This window comes from Corvus moneduloides, chromosome 16, assembly GCF_009650955.1.
Source record: "Corvus moneduloides isolate bCorMon1 chromosome 16, bCorMon1.pri, whole genome shotgun sequence".
NCBI lineage: Eukaryota > Metazoa > Chordata > Aves > Passeriformes > Corvidae > Corvus > Corvus moneduloides.
This window is the reverse complement of record NC_045491.1, coordinates 1,050,089-1,073,836: the sequence shown is the minus strand read 5'-3', so window position 1 is coordinate 1,073,836 and position 23,748 is coordinate 1,050,089. Positions and strand designations below refer to the sequence as shown.

The 23,748-nt window shown below is 48.4% G+C and overlaps 2 protein-coding genes across 3 annotated transcripts; both read left to right on the top strand.

Moving 5' to 3' along the window:
- The first annotated feature begins 3,870 nt into the window (after positions 1–3,870).
- On the top strand, positions 3,871–10,332 carry ARL6IP1 (ADP ribosylation factor like GTPase 6 interacting protein 1). 2 transcript variants are annotated; one of them, XM_032126031.1, is made up of 6 exons: positions 3,871–3,956; positions 5,449–5,582; positions 7,220–7,339; positions 8,185–8,302; positions 8,948–9,032; positions 9,258–10,332. In XM_032126031.1, the coding sequence occupies exons 1-6, from the start codon at positions 3,921–3,923 to the stop codon at positions 9,374–9,376; spliced, it is 612 nt and encodes a 203-aa protein (XP_031981922.1). In that variant the 5' UTR covers positions 3,871–3,920; the 3' UTR covers positions 9,377–10,332. The 2 variants fall into 2 exon arrangements, with proteins under 2 accessions (XP_031981922.1, XP_031981923.1); XM_032126032.1 differs by lacking the exon at positions 3,871–3,956 and adding an exon at positions 4,357–4,383.
- A 548-nt stretch (positions 10,333–10,880) lies between these two features.
- On the top strand, positions 10,881–15,077 carry RPS15A (ribosomal protein S15a). Its single transcript, XM_032126033.1, has 5 exons — positions 10,881–10,946; positions 12,042–12,179; positions 12,334–12,413; positions 13,678–13,763; positions 14,942–15,077. Exons 2-5 carry the CDS (start codon positions 12,047–12,049, stop codon positions 15,033–15,035), a joined length of 393 nt encoding a protein of 130 aa, XP_031981924.1. The 5' UTR covers positions 10,881–10,946; positions 12,042–12,046; the 3' UTR covers positions 15,036–15,077.
- The last annotated feature ends 8,671 nt before the right edge of the window (positions 15,078–23,748 follow it).

Sequence of the window (23,748 nt, the reverse complement as noted above, 5' to 3'; positions counted from 1 at the left end):
TATGTATTTTTAATTTCCTTGCACGCAAAACTGTGTGGTTGTGAATATTACAGGGAAGAGTAAAGTGCCTGATACAAACAAATACAAACCAAACCCCAAATTAGAGACTTCAATTTGCACAGCTAATGCAGAGGAGACAGCTCAGATGTGCAGCAGTTAGTGGGACTCTCACTGTCGACTTGTGTGCTGACACATTTTTCTTGGAAATGGTGACAGCATGGGAGGTTGGTACAGTCTTGGTGAAACCTGAAATTCAGATTCTGCGTCCACACCCTGCATACTAAATAAGACTGCATTAGTTACATTCTCTTAAAAGATGTTTCTTACAAAGACATAAGGGTATTTCCTTTATTTTCAGTAAAACTGGTGTTTACTTTTCTCTGCAGTGAGGCACACCTCAAATAATGCAAGTCTAGAGTCACCTCTCTAAATACATACAAACCAGCTGAAGCTACAGCGTTCAAACACTTCAACTGATGGCAACTTTTTGTTGGCTGCTTACCTGCAGTAAATGTTAACCAAGTAGTTTTTCAGAGCCGAATTCGCATATGTTCAGCAGTTTTGTTACCCCCTCACAATTCTATAGGCTCGTGGTTGAGATGCTCTTGACCCTTTGAAAATGGAGTTTCTAGTTTGCCTCTCTGCCTTCTCCCCTTGTGTAAAGGCAGGATGTGAACATGGCTCTGCCAAATGGGTTGCTGGGATGTGCTAAACTGGAGTCATTAGTGGTGTCCTAGATTATTTTGGTAGGATAATGGTACTGTCAATACAACAGATTGAAAATGTAGCAGATCTATAAAGTTAACAGAAATTAGTTTTGTACTTTGTAGGGACTTCATGGTCTGGTTTTGCTTTGCAACAATTAGTTTTGCCCTCAAGGATTAGCCTGTTTAAATAGTAATGATTTGTCTAATTTTTCAAGTGCCTGTAAAAGACTCAAGTCCCCTTTATAAATTGGGCATAAATCAGAAAGAAGGAACTAGTTTTCTGAGAAAAGATGAGTGCAGTCTCTATAAAAGCATTGGTGACAGTGCTGTCTACTCTCTGGTAAACTGATCAAATGGTAATTTCCCTGTTAACGGCTTTGGGGTATCTGTAGGAGAAACACCATATAAACATATTCCTTCAGAAATAGCAGAGAGAGTTGGAGAAGTTAAAGCTCTGTTTTTCTAAGTGCTGTAGTCTTTAAGGTTAATTTATTTCAATTACTCATCAGTATGTTCTGTGCCTGGTACATTAGCTATTCTGGTTTAGTACACTCAAGTACTTCAAAGGCCTTTTTTTTCTTTTGAGTTTATGCATTAAAGAATTTGACTGGGAAAAAAGTTTGAGATGACACCTGCTATCTGTGTGTTTGTTAACATGGCCCCAAATTATAAAATGCATTTTTTCCTTTAGTGGAAAAGTTATGAGTATACTGTTAATATTTTAGCGAAAGAATTTCATTGAAATTACAGATATTATCTACAACTACTGCTGTGTACATAAATGCATAGCTGATTAGAGCAATTCTGCCATTCATCAGGCTAATTTTTTATTAATAGCATAACAAATGTGTGTTAGGTATGCTGAAAGGGTGGAGGCTCGATATGTAGACTTTGTGTGTCTGTTCTAAGTGCATAGAGCAATTACATTGCCCCTTTTAAAAGTGCTTTGAAGCCAGCTTGGGCATCTAATTTTCTGTGTATCTGCTAAGAGAGAATCTTGGTGCAGGTAGAATCGATGCCATTGCAGCATGGTCTGTGCCATGCACTGAGGCAAGCAAAGCAGTTGGGTGCAGGTGAGGCACAGGAGGGGGCCTGAGCTACTGCTCATGCTCTGCCTCCTACAGCAGGGCTGAGATTTTAACAGTGGGATTTCTAAAGACACGTACATGTAGGCACAGAGTTTTTAATTTTTTGTGGTGCCTCACAGGGCCTGGCTGCTCAGCGAGGGAGGAGTGGGCGTCCTGTGCTCCGCAGTGCAATGGTCCCTCTGGCATTGCTGGGTTTGAGGGCACCCAGCAGTGCTCACCTGTCCCTCTGCCCCTCTGAGTTATGGAGCAGCACCTAACAGGAGGGAAAGGCACCTCTGCGGGAGAAAAGCTGCAAGGGTGCCTGATTTGGGAGCTAGTGTTTGAAAAACCGGCTGGAGGATGGTGAATGGGACAGGCTGGAGATACTTTTCCACTGGTAAGTGCTTGGGGTTTTTGTGGTGAGAATCATATAAATGGATGAAACCAGGAGCTGGCTGATGGTATCAGATAGACAGAGCAGTGCTGCTGCAGGGCACTGTAAATATCCCCAGGCACTGTAATGCATCATAGGATCACTGAATGCCGAGGGGTTGGAATGGACCTTAAACTCCATCTCGTCCCAACCCTCCTGCTAAGGGCAGGGACATTTCCCAGGGTTAAACCTCCCTGGGCAAACCTGTCCTCACCACCCTCAGTAAAGAATTTCCTCCTAATATTATCCCAAATTTCTCCTCTTTCAGTTTGTACCCATTACTCCTTGTCCTGTCACTACAGTCCCTCTCCTTGTAGGTCCCCTTCAGACACTGGAAGGTTGCTATGAGGTCATGCTTCTGTATGGCTGCATACTCTTAAAAGACTAATAAAATTACTGCTGGCATCACTTCCTTATGAAATCACCTTTTGTGTGAGCTTTGCTGTGGTAAAATTTAACAGATATTGAGAGTGAACTCCACAAAATATTACCCGAAAATACTGTTAGCTTTTACCAGCATGTGGATGAATTTGAAAGTTACTCAGTATAGAATCTGTTCTTTACATACATTCTAGAGTAGTGAGAAGCACCCTGTGAAAGACAAAACCAGGACGGACATATGTTTGCTTTTACAGTGTCCTTCTCAGTACTTCTCTCTTTTTTTGTCTCTATCAAGCTGGTGCCAGAGCAGTTTTGGTGCCTGAGATGTTTTCTTTGCTCTCATTTATAGCCTTGTGTTGCATCCTGGGCACAGTGATTAAGCTCATTAGCACACGTGCCTAAAGCATTTAGAAAGCTGAGTCAGAAACAATATTTATATCCCAGTGCCTTTCACCTGTGTTTATTCCCATGCTGCCACAAGTTCTGAAGGAAATAAAACACGTTGCTGGGCTTTGATGTTAGCGACAGAATTTGCCCTGTGCTGGGCCCTGACGAGGCCACACCTCGGGTGTTGTGTGCAGCTCCGGGCCCCTCATTCCGAACGGACACTGAGGGGCTGGAGCAAGTGCAGGGCAGGGCAGGGGAGCTGGGCAGGGCAGTGGAGCTGGGCAGGGCCGGAGCCCCGGTGTGGGGAGCAGCAGCTGCGGGACCGGGGCTTTGTCGGGAGGAGAGGGAGCTCGGGGGGACCCCAGCAGCGACAGGAGGCCGGAGCCGGGTGCGGGTCGGGCTCTGCTCCCGGGAAACGAGTGACAGGACAAGGGGACATAGCCTCACACTGCACCAGGGGAGGTTTAGGTTGGACATTAGGAAGAATTTCTGCAGAGAAAGAGTGATTAGACATTGGAACGGGCGGCCCAGGGGGGTGGTACAGTCACCGTCCCTGGAGGTGTTTTAAGGAAAGATTCGACGTGTGTCCCTCAGTGCCATGGCGCAGTTGACAAAGCGCTGTTCGGTCGCAGGCTGGACTCGGAGATCTTTTCCAACCCACCTCACGGTGTGACGTTCTGGCCAGGCCGCCCTCCGTGCCCCGGTGCCGGGAGCCGCCCCTCCCTCACGGCGCGGGCCCGGCCCCGCCTCAGCCGCACTGCGGCGCGCCAGGGGGCGCGCGCACGCCGCGCGCCGTTCGAACCGCAGCAGCCAACCGGCGGCCGGCGCGGCGCCGGGGCTGGCCAATCACAGTGCCCGGGCGGCCCGCGGAGGCTATAAAAGGAGGCTGCGCGGCGTGGCGAGGGAGGGCGTGGCCGGCGGGCGGCGGTGCGGGAGCGGCGCAAGATGGCGGAGGGGGATAACAACAGCGCCTACCAGCTGGTGAGGGCGGGCAGGGGCCGGGCGGGGGCTGGCGGCCGCTCGGGCCTGCCGGGGGAGCTGGGCCTGCCCCGCCGTGCCCGCAGCGGTGGCTGGCGAGGGCCGCCTCGGCCCCGCGCTGTGTGACGCGGTTTGGCTCCCGCGGGGCTCGCTGTGGGCTCGGCGGGGCCGCGCGCGGGGCGGCCGCTGCGGGCCCGGGGCGCGGGGTCGGCGGCTGCGCTGCTGCTCGCGGGCCGGAGCCCCCAGGAGCGCTTGGCGTTACCCCGAATGCGTCTGTCTGTCTGTCTGTGTCAGTCTGTGTCTGTGTGTGAAGCCGCAGCGATACGGGACAGCGGCAGGCTCTGGGTGATCAGCTTAACTAAATGTGCCAAAGTAGGCTTGAATAGTTAACTAAACACAAGGAGATATATATATAGTTATGCCTGAACTGGTAAGCGGCTGCCGTGGGAAATGGGAAAATCGCTTTAAAAGCTTGTGTAGGGGCAGAGGCTGGTTGAGCGCTGCGGTGCTGCACACCCAGGCTGAGCTCGGGGAGCAGCCCCGGGAGCTCAGCTTGGAGCGAAGCTCCAGAGTTCGCGGAAAGTCCACGGAACGGTATTGTCCTTGTTATTGTGGTGGTGTCGGAGTTCTAATTGGAATTAAGTGTAGCACATAGCTGAGAGTGAAACGTGTCTTCAAGACATGCGTGTCTTCATGACTTTTCACTTCTTACTGCTTGGGCAGCAGTCGGTTCTGTTCACGGGTACCTGAGTTTTGTAATCTCTGAGATGCCATATCCCACTGCGGGGGGAGACTGTTAAGCTCTGTTAAATGTGGAACACCTCAGGTGAACTGCTTAACAAGCTGATGGCAGCACAGGTGGGGCCTCCTTACAGGAGAGTGTAGGGAGGAATGTAGGAATCACATAGCAAGTGGAATTTAAAGGCTGTCTTGGGCAGCTTGTGGGAAGACTTGCTTTGCAGGCCAAATGTGATCAGTTGGATAACTTTACTGTGGATTCTGAGTCTTTATCCATCTTCCTCATAATAAGAAATTGGCATTGGACAGCAGCTAGAAAGCTTCAGTTTACTGTGGTAGAGTTGTCTTGGAAAATACATTTATTTTAAAATAGTTCTCATGTTACAGTTTTCCAGATGTTGACACTGAAAACTTGAGAGGCTTTAGCTATGCTTTAGAACCTAACTTGCTACTAATATGGGGGGATGGGGTACGGTAAATGGGAGATTGGGGAAAACACCTTGGGAGGTGTTGTTGGAAAACAATCTGGGAGGAGGTGTTGTTTGGCCTATACATGCTGCTAGGATCTTGACTGTTTTAAAGTATCACTGCTACAATGTCACAACTTAGTACAAAACTCACAATATTATTACTAATTTAATTACTCAGGTTGGTGACTGAGATCTTTAATTATTGCACTGGGTTTTTTTTAGCAACTTCAGTGTGAATTAATTTGATACTCTGGTTGGTAAAGGAGTTTTCTTCTCTCTCTGTGTAGGCTGGTGAAACTGCAAGCTTGGAAGAGCAGTTGCAAGGATGGGGAGAAGTGATCTTGATGACCGATAAAGTTCTTCGCTGGGAGCGAGCCTGGTTTCCTCTGGCACTGATGAGTGTTGTTTCCTTCTCTTTCCTGTAAGTACCTTCTGGAGGGAGCCTGGAACATCATTGCATCTTCGTGGCTGGTACCAAACCTATTAAGAAAGTCAGTAAGATATCTAGAGAAGTCTCATAGAAAGGCTTTTACTCCAGGTTCTGTTTCTTAAAGCATGTGAACTTTGTTGGAAATTGAGAACAGAAGTATTGAAAACAGGAAGTAACACGAGTCACATCCTGCTCAGAGTGCTTTCTGCAAAAGCTGTATGCCAGCAGTAGTTGCTGGGATTTTTACTGTGCTCAGCTGAATGTTCTTCCGTGGTGCATTCATGTTCTGCCCTCATTCTTTGTACCCTGCTTCTTAGTCAGGTCTCATGATCTCCCTTGGTTTTCCCCCTCCACACCAGTGGCAGTATCGTTATGGAAAGCCTGTTTCCATAGGGCGAAACACCCTATTCTGCATCGTTGCTGTGGTGTTTAGGATAGGTTCAGGGTTTTTTGCACAACTCAGGTTTTTTTACATTCTCTATTATGTCTTTTGAGGAAGGGGAAAAAGGAAGACTGCAGGTAACTTCCAGTAAGCAGGGTGAGAGGATGTTGTCTGTGTGATTGGAGGTGCTGGAGGCACGTGGACGTGCCTTTATGTAACATGGTAGTCAAGATGACCTGACCTGCCTTGCACAGAGCGCAGTTCATGCCAGCTCTGCAGTTTTGCAGTTGTATCTGTTCCTGCAGTAAGGAGAAGAGTTACAAAAATAAATGTTGAACCAGGTGAGGCAGGGATGATTGGTCTTTTGGCTAATATGAATGTTATGGTCTTCAGGGGAAGTGATGAGAATGGAGGTCAAATGAGACTGAAAGGTAACTTTTAAAGTAAGTAATTGTGTGAAGTTGAGGGTATTCTGTTGTAAATTCTGTGATTATAGCAGGAAAGATTTTGTGCTGAATAATACTTTGTGAAAATGCAGAACTACTTCAGGTTCTGAATTCATCAGAATGACCTCAAACATCCAGCACAGTAGCACTGTGCAGATGTACAGAACACCTGGCCCTGCTGTGGACTGGGTCCTTTCTTTGCTTTTACTGTTTCAGTGTTCAGGAAGTTCTGTGAAGTACAGTTGAGTAGCAGCGGGCCCAGCTGGGTGTTACCAGACTCTTAGGAGACGAGCTGGTTCTTATCCAGTTGTCCTTCTGTGTTTGAGTGATGGCAAACTGAATATGGAAAATGCAGCACTGTCCTAAGTGGAGATTGAAGGCCTCTTGTCCAGAACAGGTTTGGCTGGCTCTCCCAGGAGAGACAGAGCAAATGACAGCCTCTAGTGGATCTGAGTTCTGTGACTTGAACAACAAAATTAGAGCTTTTACTCTGCCTGGTTATTTCATGTGTTCCCTCACTCATCCTCATCCCTCAATCAGTGTTAAGTTCACTGTGTGCCAATTTCTGACAGAATAATAACGATGAATTTTTACTTCTACTGAACTTTGTACCTGATTTGCTTGTAGCATATTCTTATCTGGTATATTAAGAGAAAAATATATTTTTTGTAATTTTGTGTGATGTTAGGCAAGAGAGTAGGTCTACTATTGGAAGTTCTGAGCCAGACTGAAGAAGTGACCAAGCATGTCTAGTGTTTAGTGGTTTGAGCATTCAGAAATAATTCCTCTTCTTTCTGCAGGATGATCTACTATTTGGACCCATCAGTCCTCTCAGGTGTCTCCTGTTTCGTTATGTTCCTCTGTCTGGCTGATTACCTGGTTCCTGCTCTTGCTCCTCGAATCTTTGGCTCTAATAAGTGGTGAGGAAAGCTTCAATTAAAACAGTTTCTTGAGTGTAAATATGATCTTTATCAAAATAGATATCTGATTTGCAGATATCAAATGGTTACTTTGTAGAGTTACTGTAGTGGGAAATCAGCAATCTCTTTAATACAGGAAGTGAGGACAGTGGCAAGGTGTTCTTCATTCTTTTTCTGGAAGATGCTACAACATACCTTTAGTGTTCCTTTTCTTCTGGAAAAGTAAGATTTTTTGAAGAAGTAGGCACATCCTGTACTCTCCATTAAGCATGCTAGTTAGTTCTGCTAAACTAGATTTTAGTAATTAATGGATAATAGATACTAGGAAGTAAAATTATGTAGAAGAGTATTGATTGTATGTTTGGAAAGAGGCAGCAATAAATGTGATGAAGGGAGAGAGTAATGCAAAGAGTATGAATGTGGTTGTGATTAAAACAGGTCTGAAAAAGGGCAAGGATTGTATAAGAGCAGTAACTTCAAGAAGAACCTAATTTGAACTAAATTTTGAGTTAAAGGTGAATTTTTAAGATGACTAGTGGACAAATGTTCTTATGTAGATATGATTACTTGTGTGTATCACACTGGTATCAGATTAAGATCAGTAGTCTTTGGTTTGAATGTGGTTGCTCTTTGGGAGGCAGTTTAATGGAGTCAGCATACAGGAAGATTACCTGGGCACTTCCCTTGCAGTGCTCAATTGGAGGTATCAAACCAAGCAAAGCAAATGCCAGGATAAGCACTGGATACATTTTTACTGCTAGAAAAAAGCCATGAGAGATTTTTTAAGATTTTAAATTAAACCTTGAATTCTTATTTCTGTATTTTTTCCCTCCCTCTGATAAAAGGACCACGGAACAGCAGCAAAGGTTTCATGAGATCTGCAGCAACCTGGTGAAATCTCGTCGCCGGATTGTTGGCTGGTGGAAGCGTCTCTTCACTCTGAAGGAAGAAAAGCCTAAAATGGTATTGAGTTCTAGGAATTAATCTCTTTTGTCTTAAGATTTTGTTTGATTTAGCTTTGTCTGAAGTGTTTTAGCACTGAATGAACTGGTGTTCCAAACCAAGACCTGGCAGTTCTGGCTGTGACTTGGTACTGGTCACATGTTTATTCAGACCTGGAGTGGCAAGGTACAAGACTTAAAAACTTGCAGTCCTGTGCAGTTTAGGAGCATACCTGTGATAATAAGATAAAGGAACACTGAATTTCTCTGGATAGGTAAATTTTTGGAAACAGGCTGTTTCCAGTGTGCATAAACTGTCCAAAGCAGTGTATCTCTAGTAGTGTGTCAGCTGGTACGTGAGCTAGTGAGCCACTGTCCCCAAGCCAGCTTTGGGTGCAGTGTGTGGGGATGGCACGGTCTGGCACTAAGGGATATCTGCGCAAAAAAGAGTGAGCACCCTGTCCAGCTGATGGTCTGAAAATAAGTGAGAACGTACAACTACAGGTAATCCTGTAATCTCAATTTTAACACACATGTGCATAGGTATCAGGTGTGGAAGAGCCAGAAAGCTTCGAGTTAGTTTTAAATGTTGAAGTAGTGCCAAATACTGAAGGGAAGGGAGAATCCCCAACGAGTTTGTGGTAACTCTTCCCTTTTCACTTTTTAGTACTTCATGACCATGCTCTTCACTCTTGCTGTGGTTGCCTGGATTGGACAGCAAGTTCACAATCTCTTTCTGACCTATCTTATTGGTAAGTGTGAGCATGCAAAAAACAAGGAACTTTTTTGTTAGCTGCCTGAAATGGATTGAGACTGGTAGCAGCCATTTCTGATTAAGTGTGGTGGGGTGTTTTTGTTGCAGGGTTATGTTTTTCTCTTTTCAAGCAGTTGGTGGGTTTTAAGAGAAGCAAAGAACTGCGGAGTGATAGAAGCTTGTTAATGGAGTATTAATTCTTTTTTTTCTTTCTCCTCTCTAGTGAGTTTCTTGTTGCTGTTTCCTGGACTAAACCAACATGGGATCATCACAAAGTACATTGGAATGGCGAAAAGGGAGATCAACAAACTTCTCAAGCACAAGGAAAAGAAGAATGAATGAAGACTTAACTGCTGTTCACTCTAGTAAAAGGTTTTCTTGGGAACAGTGTTGAGAATTAATGTATAATTAAGACAATAGAAGTTGTATTGCTCACTGACTTTTTTTTTTTTTAATTGGCTCCCTGATGAAGTGAAAAAGTCACTCCAGCAGCTGCTGTGGGTTTGTCTCTTGCTGTGCTGAGTAGGGTTCTGCAGCCTGGAGCTGGTCCTGTCTGAAAGATCCTCTCCTTTGGTGTATGGAGCTTGTTCAGTGTCTCATCAAACTGAGAGACCCTGTGCATAACTATCCCAACAGCAGAGCTGTAATGCCGGATGGTATTTCTGTTACTGTTAGTTTTGCTGATCACTGATTGCGGCCGCAGCAAGTGTGAAAGGCATTTCTGAAGGTTGATGCTTTTTGGAGGCTTGTTACTACTGATCCTGGTGGCAGGAGGACAATTAGCTGAGTGAGAATGGCCATAGCTGAGGGTCCACATCCAAAATGGGGGCAGAAGTGGTTCCATTGTCTCACTGAATCTGTTTGCTTCTGTTGGCTGCATGTACCTGAGAATGTGTTGAGTAGGGGTCCAGAATATATAAATTTGTAGTTCAGTTATTTAGCTGTAGTGTAAACTCATTGCACTGAGACTGTAGAAAATGAGTGGAGGTGTGTGTAACCTTAACAGCTGATTGTTCTGGAAACTGCTGTTGTCGTGGAGCCCTGTAGCACATCTGGTTTTATGAATGTTTGTCTGCCTGTATACAAAATCACTCTGAATATGCTGAGTTTGACTCTGTAAATAAGCCTGAATTGTTTGTGCTTTTCTATGACCTCTCCCTCCTTTTTTAAAACTGAACTTTTTTTCTTTAAAAAGCTAAAACCTGTGTTAATGTTTTAAAAGATTACTGTTTTAAAGTGAACTCTCTTCAGTGTCCATTGTAACTGTTGAATAGGTAAATACAGACTAAAGAGAAACTTCTTGAAGCCTTGCTCTTTGTGAATGTACAGAAAAAGGCATCAATGCATTTTTCAGTCAAGAAGGAGATCTGGGAAGGGTTGGGGAGGTGCTGAGCTGAGCTGGCAGTGCCGGGAGGTGGGAGAGATCCTGGATGTGTGAACCAAGTGGTGACAGGGCTCGGTGTCCCGGAGCTGTATTACACACGGACACAGGGTTGGGTGCTTCACACGTGCCTGTTCCGCCCTGGGGCTGGCTCGGGGGCCGGACACAGCCCCGGAGCTGTATTACACACGGACACAGGGTTAGGTGCCGCACACCGGCCGTGTTCCGCCCTGGGGCTGGCTCGGGGGCCGGACACAGCCCGTCCGTCAGCCGGCCTTTGCTTGCCGCAGCCCCGCGCCCGGCCCAGTGCCGCTTTTTGTCCCTCGCGTGCCGCCATACCCGCCCGCGCGGAGCGTCCCCGTTTCTATGGAAACCGGGAGGCGCTGTCGCTCCGGAAGTGCGGCGCGCGGCTTCGGCCAATGGGGAGAGCCAGGCTTGAACCGCGAAGTCTCGCGATACCTCTCGCCGGCCGCTGGCCCTCCCATCACCCCGCGCGGCCCGGGCTCTTCCTTTTCCGCCATCGCGCTCTCGGTGAGTGGCGCTGGGGCCGCGGCCGCGCCGCATCCGCCCCGTCCCGGCGCCATCCGCCCTCCGCGCCCGTCCCGCCCGCGCCGCCGGGGGCGGCGGGCACCGCCCCACCCGCCTGGCCCGGTTTGAGCCGCCGGCACCGGCCGTGGCGCCGTCCGGAGCCCCCGGAATGCGGGGTGGGGGGCGGCACCTCCCGCCCGTGGCCCCGCGATGCGCGGCGGGAAGCCGGGGCGGCGGCCGGGCCCGGCCCGGAGCTCTGGGCAGCTGAGCTGAGCAGGGCGCGGGGGAACTGCCGAGCTTGGCGACTGTAGGGCGTGCGGATCGTGCGGCGGAGCCGCGGAGGAGGTGGCGGAGCGCGGGCAGCGGGCGCGGTCAGGGCCCGGAGAGGGGCGGCCCCGGCGCGGGGCGCTGGCGGCTTTGCCCGGGGCGGGAATTGGCCCGCGGGAGGTGGTATCGCAGTGGTGAAAGTCCGCGTGGGCTGCAGGACCTGCCTCAGTGGCCGGGGCACGGACACCTTTGTGGACGGTTCTGGCAGCGCCCGGGCTGTGTCAGAGAGCGGCGGCAGTGCCGGGGCATCCCTGCCGTGCCGGGGTGCTCCGAGGCTCCTTTCGCGAGCATGTGAGAGCTGCTGCCGGGTTTCCTTTCCGAAGTGCTGTGTTTGTGCATCCTGCAGGTTTTTTGCAGATCGGTGAGCCGAGCAGCATCTGTTGATTTAATATCACATAGGATCTAGTGATTGCACAGGGTTGGTAGTATGGAGTTGTGTTTTAGTTGGGTTATAAGGCCAAACTGATTTACTTGGAGAGGTGTCACGCTGCTGACATGGTGTCTGGACGGTGGTTTTGAAATTGTGTGTGTGCTTTGCTAAAGCAAAGTTTAACTGTGTCAGATTTCCTGACGTGTTGTGGTAGTGGTGATGCTTGATCACAGCTGAGCGTGTGACTTGGCTCACTTATTTAGCTTGGGAGTGCTTTTTAAGGTTTAATGCAACTTTCTGTCAGCCTTGGATCTTTTAGATCTAAAATTAGCGTTAAGAGAAGCTCTGCTCAGTATTTGCGTGCCGAAGAGCCGGCGCGCTCACTGCTGCCCTTCCTGCAGGCACCATGGTGCGGATGAACGTTCTGGCCGATGCTCTCAAAAGCATCAACAATGCAGAGAAACGTGGGAAACGCCAGGTGCTCATCCGGCCGTGCTCCAAAGTGATCGTCCGCTTCCTGACCGTGATGATGAAGCACGGTAAGTCCTGGCCGTGCTCCCCCCGTGGCCGGGGGTGCTGCTGTGGTAAAAGAAGTAAATCGAGGGGTTTGAAGGAGTTTGGTGCAACATAGTTAATTAGTTGTGTTATTGTAGCTAAGTTTTAGCTGTTTCTCTGTGTGCTGGTCTCCTGCAGGTTACATCGGTGAATTCGAGATAATTGATGATCACAGAGCTGGGAAGATTGTTGTCAACCTCACAGGCAGACTCAACAAGGTAGGATTTGTCTTCCTGAATTCAGTTCTCTAAGGAGGTGTTTAAAGGAGAACTGTTTTTTTATTCTATGTTTGTCTGCCCCATTTCTGAAAGAGCTGCTTGTGAAGAAGGCGGTATTTGTTGAATCTGTGTCAATAAGAGTAGCATGAATGTTGTCAGTTAAAAGGCTGGTTAATTTGTCTAGTTTCATAACGATCTGGGTTGGTTTCCAGTTGATGTTTGATACCTGCAGATGTGGAGAAGACAAACCTTTCTCCTGCTGCCAGGTGGGCTTTGCTTGCAGTGAGGGAAAGTTGAATGTTACATTAATGGTGCTTGTTAAGTTCCTGGGGCATATGAGGCCTTTCATGTGTGTTTTGGAAGTTTTTAAATGTTTATGTCTCAAACTACTGAGCTGTGTAGTTCTGTAGTGGCTTGCTGTGCATCATTGTTCACAGTTAAGCTCTTCAAGTGAGAGTTGGCTCTTCAGTAAAGAAATAAAAAAATTACTTGGTCAGAATATATAGGGGGCTGTCTCCATGATGAATAAATAATTGCATCTGAAAATTGTGTGAGTGTATAAGGCAGATAATCCTGACACTCCCAAATTCCTGTAGCAATTACAGTGTTATGTGTCTGTAATAAGAGTAATGCAGGTCAGATTTGAGGGTAGTGTTCCTTGAACTCTTTCAGGATGATTTTGCAATGGATCTTCCAGGCTGCAGCTGGGTATAATGTTTCTCTCAGTCATTGCAATAAGGGAACAGTTGTTTAGTTCACAAAAGTGTGCGTAGTGCAGGAAGGTGTGCTGCTGGTTTGGTGTTGGATAGTTGTTAGGATAATTAGAGCCCGTGAGGTAATGAGGTGGTGGTCTCAGTCAGTAACTAATTACCTTGAAAATCCCAATAACTTCTGTGCATGTTAATTTCTTCCTGGTTAAAATCCACATGGTTTTTTGTTTTCTAACTATGTATGATGGTTAGAGGTGGAATATCCCTGAGCAATCCCAGGAATTCTGCTGATGTTACAGCGTGCTTTTGTGCTCCCCCAGGTGTGGGCATTACTTGGGTGGTGTAGCTTCAGCAGCAGCTTAAGGCTGTTGAGGTGAGGAGGAGGGGGCGAGGCTGAGGAAGTAACGGGTGAGGAGCTGCTTGGGGTGGGGGCCCCGGGTGGGAGTGCAGAGAGTGTGTAACAGCATTGGTAAAGTCCTTCAGGCAGGGAGCTGGGATCACAAATGTGCAACTCCATAAAGTTGTTCAGTTTGTAATGGAATCCTCTTTTACAGTGTGGTGTAATCAGTCCCAGATTTGATGTGCAGCTGAAGGATTTGGAAAAGTGGCAGAACAACCTGCTGCCTTCCCGTCAGTTTGGGTGAGTAAGGGGAAGGGTCGAGTGTGTGTTGTGTGTAAAAATGTTACACTCACAGACTGCCTGAGTTAGACTCGCCTTGCAGCTTTCCTCTGATCAGCCTGGAGTTAAATTCCAGTCTTAAAATTCCATCCTCCATATAATGTCCCTTTTAACCAGTTTTAAAGGGGCACTGCTAAGCAAGGTCTGTTTCTGCTTGGCTTTGGTAAAATCCTCGTTTTACCATTTCACAGTTTAATGGAAAATTGGACTTCTCTCACACTTGTTTTGGTTTTATAAATGGCCATTTTTAAATGGAGGAGGAGTTATGTAAGTTACCCAGTCAGTGGAAGCAGATTGTACAACTTGAATTCAAATGTCGTGATTGTGTGCAGATTAATCAGATGTGAAGTGATGAGGGACTTGGAGCCTTGTTGAACAAACCTCCCCAACACAGGAAATCTTACTATTATGCAGTGTATCCTCAAAAAGTGTATGGAATCAAGCGCAGTAAATCCCAGTGCAGCAGGATGGCAGAGCTAGAAGAGTCTCCAGAGCCTCAGCCAGTCTGCCCCATCAAAGGAAGGATTAACAGTTCTGTGCTGTTTCTGTTCTTAAAGCTCCAGCAGTAACTCCTGCTTCAGCTGTCCCTGTGTAGCTACTCTGTGTGTTGTCAGAGGGAGTTTTAGAGTATTTATAGAGTGGTGGGACAGGAGGTTCTCAGACATGAAGCTGTGTGGGTGGGGTGTGTTGGTAATGCAGATGTTGGCATTAGCAGTGGCAGCTGCTGCCCACGCAGCTCCTCCCCTGCACCAGGCAGTGTTCAGCACTAAGGGAGTTGTCTGCCACCGTGACACCTCTGCCTGCACTGGGGAGCAGCATCTGTGGAGCATAGAAGTGGACTTGGTGTAGAAACCTTAGAGTTCCTGCTGCTGCAGCAGCTGGACAGGGACTACCCAGCAGGAATATGCGAGGAAAGAGGCAAATAGTTGGAGAGCAGAAGGCTGTCGCTGCTCTGTGTGTGCTGCAGAGCTGTGCTCGTGAGAGGAGCTGCTTTTGCACTGTTGATAATCCAATCTCACTGCCTTGGGCCCGTTCTTACAGGAACAGGCCTTGCTGTTGTAACACAGATGAAGTTGGTGCTGTCAGCTCTGCGCTGGCCTGGAACAGAGATGAACTGAACATTTGCTCTCTCTTGGCAGGTACATTGTACTGACAACCTCAGCTGGCATCATGGACCATGAGGAGGCGAGACGAAAACACACAGGAGGCAAAATCCTGGGATTCTTTTTCTAAAACTTGTAAAAAAAGAGGATACTAATAAATTGTTCAAATGGACTCTGGTGTTTCCAGTCGGTATTTTAATGACTTCGAGCACTGCCTGTGATAGTGCTTGTAACAGCTCTTCAGCAGTGCTCAAGTTCCAGCTTCTCTTCAGATGATGTTTGGGTTCCACACCATCCCTGGTCACAGTTCTGTTTCTGTTAATGATACGAGGTACTTCTGATAGTTACCCCTGGAGTGGCAGTTTGGGGTCACTGTACAAGAGAGCCTCAGCAGGGGAGCTCTAATGCTAAACTAATGCTAATCCCAGCTGTCCTGCATGGGGTCACCTCGCAGGTGTTCTGCACATGTGTCTCCACAGTTATCTGTGTGTGATTCTGGAGTTTCACCTTTTAGCTCAATAACAGAAGATGCCTTGCCAGAAGGTATTTCCTGTTTATGGTTAAAAAAGTTGTGGGGTGTGGGATTCTGGAATAATTAAGATGGTTGAAGTTTGGTTTCAGATCATGAACTTGTTCCACATCATACAGTGTAAGGAGTAACTGAGGTTGGGACGTGAGTAATTCTTTTCCTTCAAATTTCTACTTCGAAAGTGTTTTGAAGCACCAGAATTTTGGGTAGAGTAGTTGCCATATAGCTGTTTTGTATGTTGGCACAAAGAAACAACTGTTCGGGGTTTCGTTTTTAGAGTGAGGATGTGAGGTGGTCAGAACCTACAGATAGGGAGTATTTAGTATTGAATGAACTGGTGTTTGCTTCAGAGACATGACAGCACAGTGTACTTGATGCAGAGAAATCAAATGTATTTCAAGGCACTACCTGGAGCAGTCCAGTGTGAGTTGGTAGAGGATCAGGGATTGCTGATTGCACTGTCCTCCAGGAGCAGCTGGAGATGCCCTGCCTTACTTCACTCTTTGGAGTCCTATCCGGAAGGAGCCTACGGAAATGTAGCAAGCCCGTTTGGACACACTCTAAACCAGCTGGTGAATTTGTGGTTCTGATACAACAGTTGGAAACCAAGCTTTCCTTCTTGGTGATGCATCCCCATGCCCACTGTGTACGGTTGCTTGAGCTGGAAGTGCCTTGAAGGTGATACTTGATCACAAACCTTTTCCCAGAGCCTTGGCATGGAAGCGACTCCTGAGGCACCAGCTGTGAGCTCTGTAACCTCTCTCGGTTCAGTCTGTTATTCCTTAGGGAGAAAAGGAGAAGGTGATGCTGGTGAGCAAACGGCTTTGCACTGGACAGACAGTGCAGTGTCGCCTGATGGGGTGGAGGGCCAGCAGAGCTCTGAAAGTGCTGGCAGGAAATGTGCTGGCACCAGCGTCCTGGCTTGAGCCTGGCTGAGAGGAGCAGGGGCACAGTCTAAAGCTGGTTTATGTGCTCTGTCACAGCTGGGATGGTTAAGGTCACAAAGTGTGTGTGGATGGGAGACAGCATCAAAACATTCACACCACTGCTCAGTGTGACTGGAAACAAATCTGCTTAGCTGAAGGTCGTGTACCCTGAATTAGAGTAGTTACAAAGTCAAGGGGCTGTTTTAACCCCCGTTTTGTTGCCAAATCAAGCTATTTAATGTCAGGTGGGGTTTTTCCTATCCTTAATGCATATTCTGCAGTACCACCTGACACCTGAGGTTTTGTACTTCTTGCTCAGAGTAACCCCGTAGATAGTATCAAGATTGCACTATTCTTTTTTTATAAAGTCTTGATTTTATCAAGTCTACAATAGACACGTTTCTTACACCTAATGGAAGAAGGTCAGTGACACTTTTAAGGCTTCCTTTAGGTTAATTTACAATGGCAAGTTTCCTGCTAGTTTGGCAGTTGTGTTTTAACTCAGTTTTACACAGGACATGCATGGTAATTTTTCTGACCCAGTTTAGCTGTGTGTGTCCTTTACAGAGACTCCTGAGGTAACAATTTCTGGTGTTCTCAGTTGACAGATCAGTTAGAAATCAGCTGTGAATTATTTCACAAGCCAGCCCAGCAACTTTTATAGAATTATTAAATGGAAATTAGAGCTCTGATGTAACAAGAGCGACTTGGAAAGGAAGCATCAGCAGAAGCACCTTTTCCACAGTATATCTACAAATGTAACTGCACCCGGGCTTACCACATGTGGAAGCTGATGGGACTGATTTGAGTTCACGAGATCATCTCTGAGCTTGCACCTCGCTGGTGAGAGCTTTACTCCTCAGCTGCTGGTTGAGAGCCAAGAACTTTGGAAGGGGGGCTTGGGAGCTGACAGGAGAGATGATGACGTGCCCTGCACCACGACAGCTTTAAATGGGTTTGCAGGAGTTCTGACTCAGACAAGTTTAAAACCTGAAAGTGGTATTTTTTTTAACCTCAGTGATTTTTAGTGGGCTGAGGGCAGGTATATGCCTTGGGCAAGCAGTTCGTAGGTAAAAGCATTTTGGGTAAGCAAAGGATTGATAGGAGGCGAGAGGGGAAAATGGCACAAAGCTGAAAGTGCAGCGTGGATTACAACAGGTGATAAGGGTCAAGTGTTAGTTCACAGAAGGGGTTTGGTACCTGTGGGGCAGAGGGAACATCCGTGGTGGAGGAGTCCCCTGTGGGACAGAGGCAGCTGACCTTCGTGTGGGGAGAATGGCAGGGTGTGTGACCCCTGAGGAAGCCCCTGGCTTTGCCCCTGGTGCTGTCCTGGGTCCCCTGTGGTCCAACACCGGACTGGAAGCGATGGTGTCACCTCCGTGTCCTTTACAGCCCTCCGGACCCCCTCGCTCCGCGCCTGGCGCCGTGGGGCAGCCGCTCATGGGGAGCCCGTGCTGGAGCTGCGCTGCCCGCGGCCCCTCCCTACTGCTCAGCTGGTCACGGGCAGGGGTCAGCAGTAGCAGTCCAGCCCCAGGCGCTAGAATGGGCTCCGAACTTAATTTAGTTGTGAAAATGAGCGAATTGGAAGTAGTTGGGAGAGGGTTGGTGACGCCCTTGCGAGGTACAGCCCGATCTCACCTGTGCGCTCAGATCAGCATTTCGCGGTGCCGCTGCTCCTGCTGCCACGGCTTAGGAAGAGGATGAAGGATGCTCGAACCAACTGCGTGCCGCGAATCCGGGGAAACTCCTGCTTGCTGGAGCAGGAGAAGGTGGCAACAGAGGGCAGCATCCGACCGGCAATCGCTGGAGACTGCGGGGGACTGGTGTGAGTGGAGGGATATCCTGGCTCCTGTGCCCTGCTCCGCAATGAGGGCTTTTTCTGTCTTTGACGTTTGGAGCCTGGTTTAAGGTAATACGGGAGGTGAGAATAAGTGTGGATCTTCAAAATACTGCAGCAGGCTAAGAAGCCTGGGGTGTGACAGTGGCTTTGCTGGAAATGCACCTTTTCCTCCTCATCCTTTTGTCTAATGTTATTTAGCTAATTTAGGTTCAAGACAAGGCTATGTCTCACTGCCAATTAATGTAAATATCCATCTCTCAGTAAATATCTGGATGGATTCAACCACAGTTTAGTCTGGAGAACTATTCTAGTGGAGTCATGGGGTTTCAGAGGCTGGTGCCCTCCATTCTTGCTCATGCCTCTGATGTTTTCTCCGCTCAAGTGCTGCTCTTGTGTTAATGCAGTAATGGGCTGTAATTTTCCTGATCCTCAGGACAGCCCATCTCATCAGCCATGTGATGGAGCTGGGAACAGTGATGCTGTTGGTACATTTGTGCTGGGGCAGGATTCAAGTTCCTAGTCTAGTTTAGTTACATTTTATTGAGGGTTTTATCTGCTGGTGCTGCACTTAATCATTGTGTGTGCATTTGTGTGGCATTGTCTGCTTTTGGACAAAGTGCTCTGGCAGGGTATGTGACCCCCCCCCCCCACACTTTCAGACTGCCTAGGAGGTGCTTTTTCCACAGTTTGGGGGTAGTGCTGTGTGAGGGCCATGGAAATGGAGAGCACTGCTGTTACTCTATTATCCATTGCTAGTCCCTCTTGGCCCTTTATAATTTATGACTAGGAGTTGTTTTTTTTTGTATTTAATTCACTTGATTTATTGTTCCCACTCTGTGAACAAACCATGCTACACATTCTGCAGAAAACTCTTTTTCTAGGAGCTTGCAGTCCCCTGCCCGTCATCTAGATGTCTCTCTTGCCTTAATATAAGAAAATATGAAAAAGGCAAAAGTACCAAAATACTTGGTACGTGATCTTGCATAGAAATGTCTATGTGCAACACTCCTCCATCTTCACCTCTCCAGCTAGATTAGAGTGGGATTGGCCCCTTTATTTGTGGAGAAGAAATGTGGCACAACCATTCTTGTTGTCTTCCAGTGATGCAAGTTATCTGTGCTTTCATCTGGACGAGGCTGTAAGCAGGAAGAGGCAAGAATTATGTCGGAGAGTAGGGGAAAAGTAGCTGATGGGTGAAGTTAAAAGCTGCTGCTGAAGCCCACCTCTGGGCACTTTCCCACTCTCATTAGCTCCATGGATGGAGCCCAGTTGGTGTTCAGTCCACTGTTCTGTCCCATTTTAAAAAGCAAAGTCCAGGAGCGTCAATGACAAATTTAGGTTTTTAGTATCTTTACAAATTGGGCCTTTAACCATGAGGATGAAAAAAAAAGGGAGAAATCAAAGGTTATTTTTTCCATTTCTCCCTACACCTCTGCAATTCACATGGATGCTTGTCTCCTCACTTGCAGTAACATGCCCAGCTATATTCTTGCATAACAGGATCCTTGACACGTAATCCCACATGTCTGTGTGGGCTGGTAATTAGCGCTGGCCCTCCTTCAGTCCTTGGGATTCATTCCTTAGGGCAGCAACATTAGCCCCTCCGTTCAGCATCTGCACTCCTCAAGTTTGAAAGTATTTTTGCCTCACTGGGGCAGGCTGTGGGTGTCAGAGCTGGCTGCACACCTGGCTGTGTTCGTGCTGGGACCCCTGTTTGTTCTGTTCGGGATGGGCTCACGGATCTGTCCCTCTTGGGCAGAAGCCAAAGCCTTGCTTGTTTTCCATGACTGGTGGTGCATCTCTGTCTTGGTTCTATTTTCAGTTCAACATTCTAGTCCAGCCCAGGTAGCAGGAGCTGGGGTTTTATGTGAAGCCTTGTGCAGAGTGTGTTACATCAGGTGGAAGATGAGATGTGTGTCGTAGGACCACTGAATTCATCTGCCAGGCAGGTGTTTGCTCTGGGAGGGAAGCAAAAATCAGGAGACTATTTTTAGCTCTGAAATACTTTTCTTGAATGACATCCAGTCCTTGCCAGCCTTTGATGAGCAGAGAAATAATCCCTGAAGGGAGAGCCGGAGGTGCCTGGATCTGCGCCGGGCTGCCGGCAGCTCCCGCTGTGGCTGTGGGAGTGCTGGGGCAGCTCCTGGCACTGCAGCCACCACCCAACGCAGGCACTGGGTGAGAGTGAAGTGCTGGAGTGCAGGGATGGATCTGAGCTTGAACGAAAATGATTCTGAGTCCATTTTCCTGCAAGAGACACTGTCCTGTGGAGTGGGACGTGGGCAGGGAGCCACAAGTCCACTGCACGTCAGGAGTCAGCCTTGTTCCTGTGCCCAGGCCAGAGGACAAATCTTGCAAATTGCTGAATTACTAACCCAGTGCTGGTAGGTGGTGGCTCCAGAAATAGATACAGGGATAGCGCATAACGCTCCCTGATAGCTGAAATAAAAAGAATTAAACTGTACAAAAGTGTGCTTTAATTGCTAACTCTCTCCTGTCTGCTTAAATCACTAGAAATAAAGGTCTCCTCTTTAGTGATGAGCAGTTCCAGGCAGAACAGACGTGATGGGGGAAACATGTTTGGAATAAATACTGATGTGAATGACACTTATTAGCTACAGTGTGGCATATTTATTTCTCTGTACTTAGCATAATAGCACAGCTTGAAACGAGAAGGGTTCTTTGCTTGTGTCTGTGTGTGCGTGCGTAAAAATAGCAATGGCTCGTCGTGGGCAGAGTGCAGACGGCTCTGCAGTAGCGCCGGTGCCTGGGCGCGGTCAGCGCTGGGCAGTGAGCGAGTGGCTTTGGGCGAGCACAGCCCTTGTGTCTCCCTCGTGTCAAAGGGACGCCAACGAGAGCAGCCCGAGCGGCCGCCTGGCTCTTCCCCCGTCTCAGCTGCCTGCCCGCAGTGGCTCTGCTCCGCTTTTGGGGCTGGCAGAGCTCCTACAAGGGCAGAACATCCCTTGCTAGCCTCCCTGGGACTCCTGGCAGGGTGACCACAGCCCGCAGCCTTAACTGGAGCTGCGGCTGGAGTGAGAGGGGAGTGGAAACATTCTGATTATCTCACAGGAATTCAGTCCCAGATGTGAAGGTGACTGGGTGAAAGCTTTATTGCCTCCTGAGGAGCCGGGTGGGGATAAGGCTGGCTGCTGGAATGTGCAGGTTACCTTCCCTTCTGCTCATGGCACCCTGCTCATCTCAGCCTTGTCCTGCTCTTCTGTGGTTCCAGGTGCCGGGGGCTGGCAGCCCTGCCCCTTCTCCTGCCGTGGGGTTTGGGACTCCTCAGGGAGAGAGGGCCTGCAGTAATTGTAGAAGCATTGACCAGTTCAGTGAGGGCATCACACACTCCTGTTGCCATTTCCTCCCCAAGATCCTGGAGCAGGGAGGGAGGGAAAGCTTTTCTGAGGGTCTGTGTTGGGCAGACACTGCCAACCAGCACAGGGAGAAGGATCCCCTTGCAAGAGCTTCCAGGCAAATCTGCTGGCACTTGAGTGGTACGGTGGGCATCATCTCTGAGTTGTTGCTTTGAAACAGCAGTTTCTCATCTCTTCTGCATACATTTTAATGTAGGAATGTGTGGACGTGGACAATCTTGGACCTCTACTGTCCTGCTTAAACTTTGAGTGAAGGTGTCTGGTGGATTGCATAGCTGCTTGGGGAAGGGAAGACAACAGGGACAGACAAAGGGGCTGTCAGAGCCTTCTTTCCTTAAGAAAAGTCATGAGGCATTTCAGATGAGAAGCCAACGGGTTCTCAGGTGGGCTGTGGATGCTGAGTGCTGTCTCAGGAGTCATCTCACAAGCCTCTTTGTTGAGGGGAATAATTATACTGTGGTAAAAGTATTTACTTGCGAGGTATTTGCCTGCCTTGTTGTACTGTATTCTTCCTTTGCTGAAATGTAAGATGAAAAACCTGGGAGTAACAAACTTTCTGTTCTAAGTCCACTTGATTGAGTGCTTGGTTCAGAAATACCATAAAAGTGCCAGACCAGAGCTTGAAATATCTCATTACCAGGTATCAGGCTGCTTGTAACTTCTGCTCTGGGATTGTTGAGGATTATTTTTCCTACTGGTCTTTTAACAAAAATGCCAAAGGGGGAAAAACTATTACAAAAAATAAAAAAATGCTGCTTTGATTGAAAATAAAAATGCTGAGGCAGCAGCAACTTTCAGTAGTGCTTGCTCTGTTGCATTGCCCTGACATAGATTATTTCCAGGCCTGTGGGCTGTTGTGAGGGTCTGTATGGGCACAGTCCTGCTGGCTTTTGGTGTGCTGGGAGGTGCTGCAGAGCTGAGAGATGAGCAGGGAGTTAAGCTGAGACAAGCTGGCAGCGAGGCAAGCACTCCGATGCTGAGGGTACAGCACTGGATGGCTGCAGCCAGACAAGTGTCCCCTGCAGAGCATGGGCAGCCTGAGCAGTGGAGGGACCTTGCTGGATCCTTTGTGGCTGCTGGTGACCTGTGGCAGTGTGGGGACACTGCTTCCCTGCTCGTGCCCTCTCTTGCAGGGCTGTCTGCTCTCCCAGCTCTGGGTGCCAGCACAGTGAGAGAGGTGAGGGAGCTTGTGGCACTGCCAGGCTCTGTGTGACGGGTGTTGGAGCAGTGGGGCTGCTGTGGGCCGGTGAGAGGTGGCTGAGGAAGCAGCTGAGGACTGGTGGAAGCACGAACACACAGCTGCAGTGCTGGGAAGGAAGCGTGGGCAAGGCTAACACAGAGCGCTGCTGGAGAGGTGGGGAGGGCATCTCTGCCTGACAGGAGGAGGAAGGTGCTTAGTCAGAGTTGGAGATTCATGTGGCACCTTCATAAACCTCCTGGAGAAAATGATGCTCCAGAAGGATAGGCTTGGCCAGGTCCAGCTCATACCGACTTTGGGTGGCATCAGTGTCTTTAGTCCTGGGCTTCAGCATTGCTTCCCTGCTGCCTGGGCAATTTTCCAGCGGGGTGGAGGATCTCCATTTCCTGCTGGAGAATGTGCTGTCATGGATGGAGGTGCCACAGCTTGTTCGCCAGCACTGGAGCCCGCTGGCATCCTGCCATTCCCTGCTGTCTGTCAGGAGCTGTGCCCTGGAATGTCCCTCCTGCCTGGGGCACACAAACAGAGGTGCTCGAAGGCACTGGGGAGGCGGTGCTCCAGGGCAGCTTGCCCTTGTGGGGTTCCTGTGGTCCTGCCCAGGGCTGAGCGATGGCTCCTTTGGCCTGCCAGGGGCTGCAGTCCCCTCCTTGCAGCAGTGCTGGCACTTTCCACAGCAGGGAAAGGGAAACTTGGAGACGTGGCAAACAATTTGCAACAGTTAAAGCTACACAAAAAGCATCTTGCATGGAAAATCAGACAGAGCAGGAAAAACAGCACTTACCATCAATATAACGCAGCTGAAATCTCTTTCTTGGAGATAATCATCTCTGACTCCAGCAGTAAAAATAAAGGGCACAAACTGGAAGAAGCCAGAAAACACGGTCGTGGGAGTGAATCTTGGTGAAATGAAAATTAAAAACACAATGAAAAGCACAGAATTGCCTTAAGTAAAAACAGCCGCCTGCCCAGAACAGCA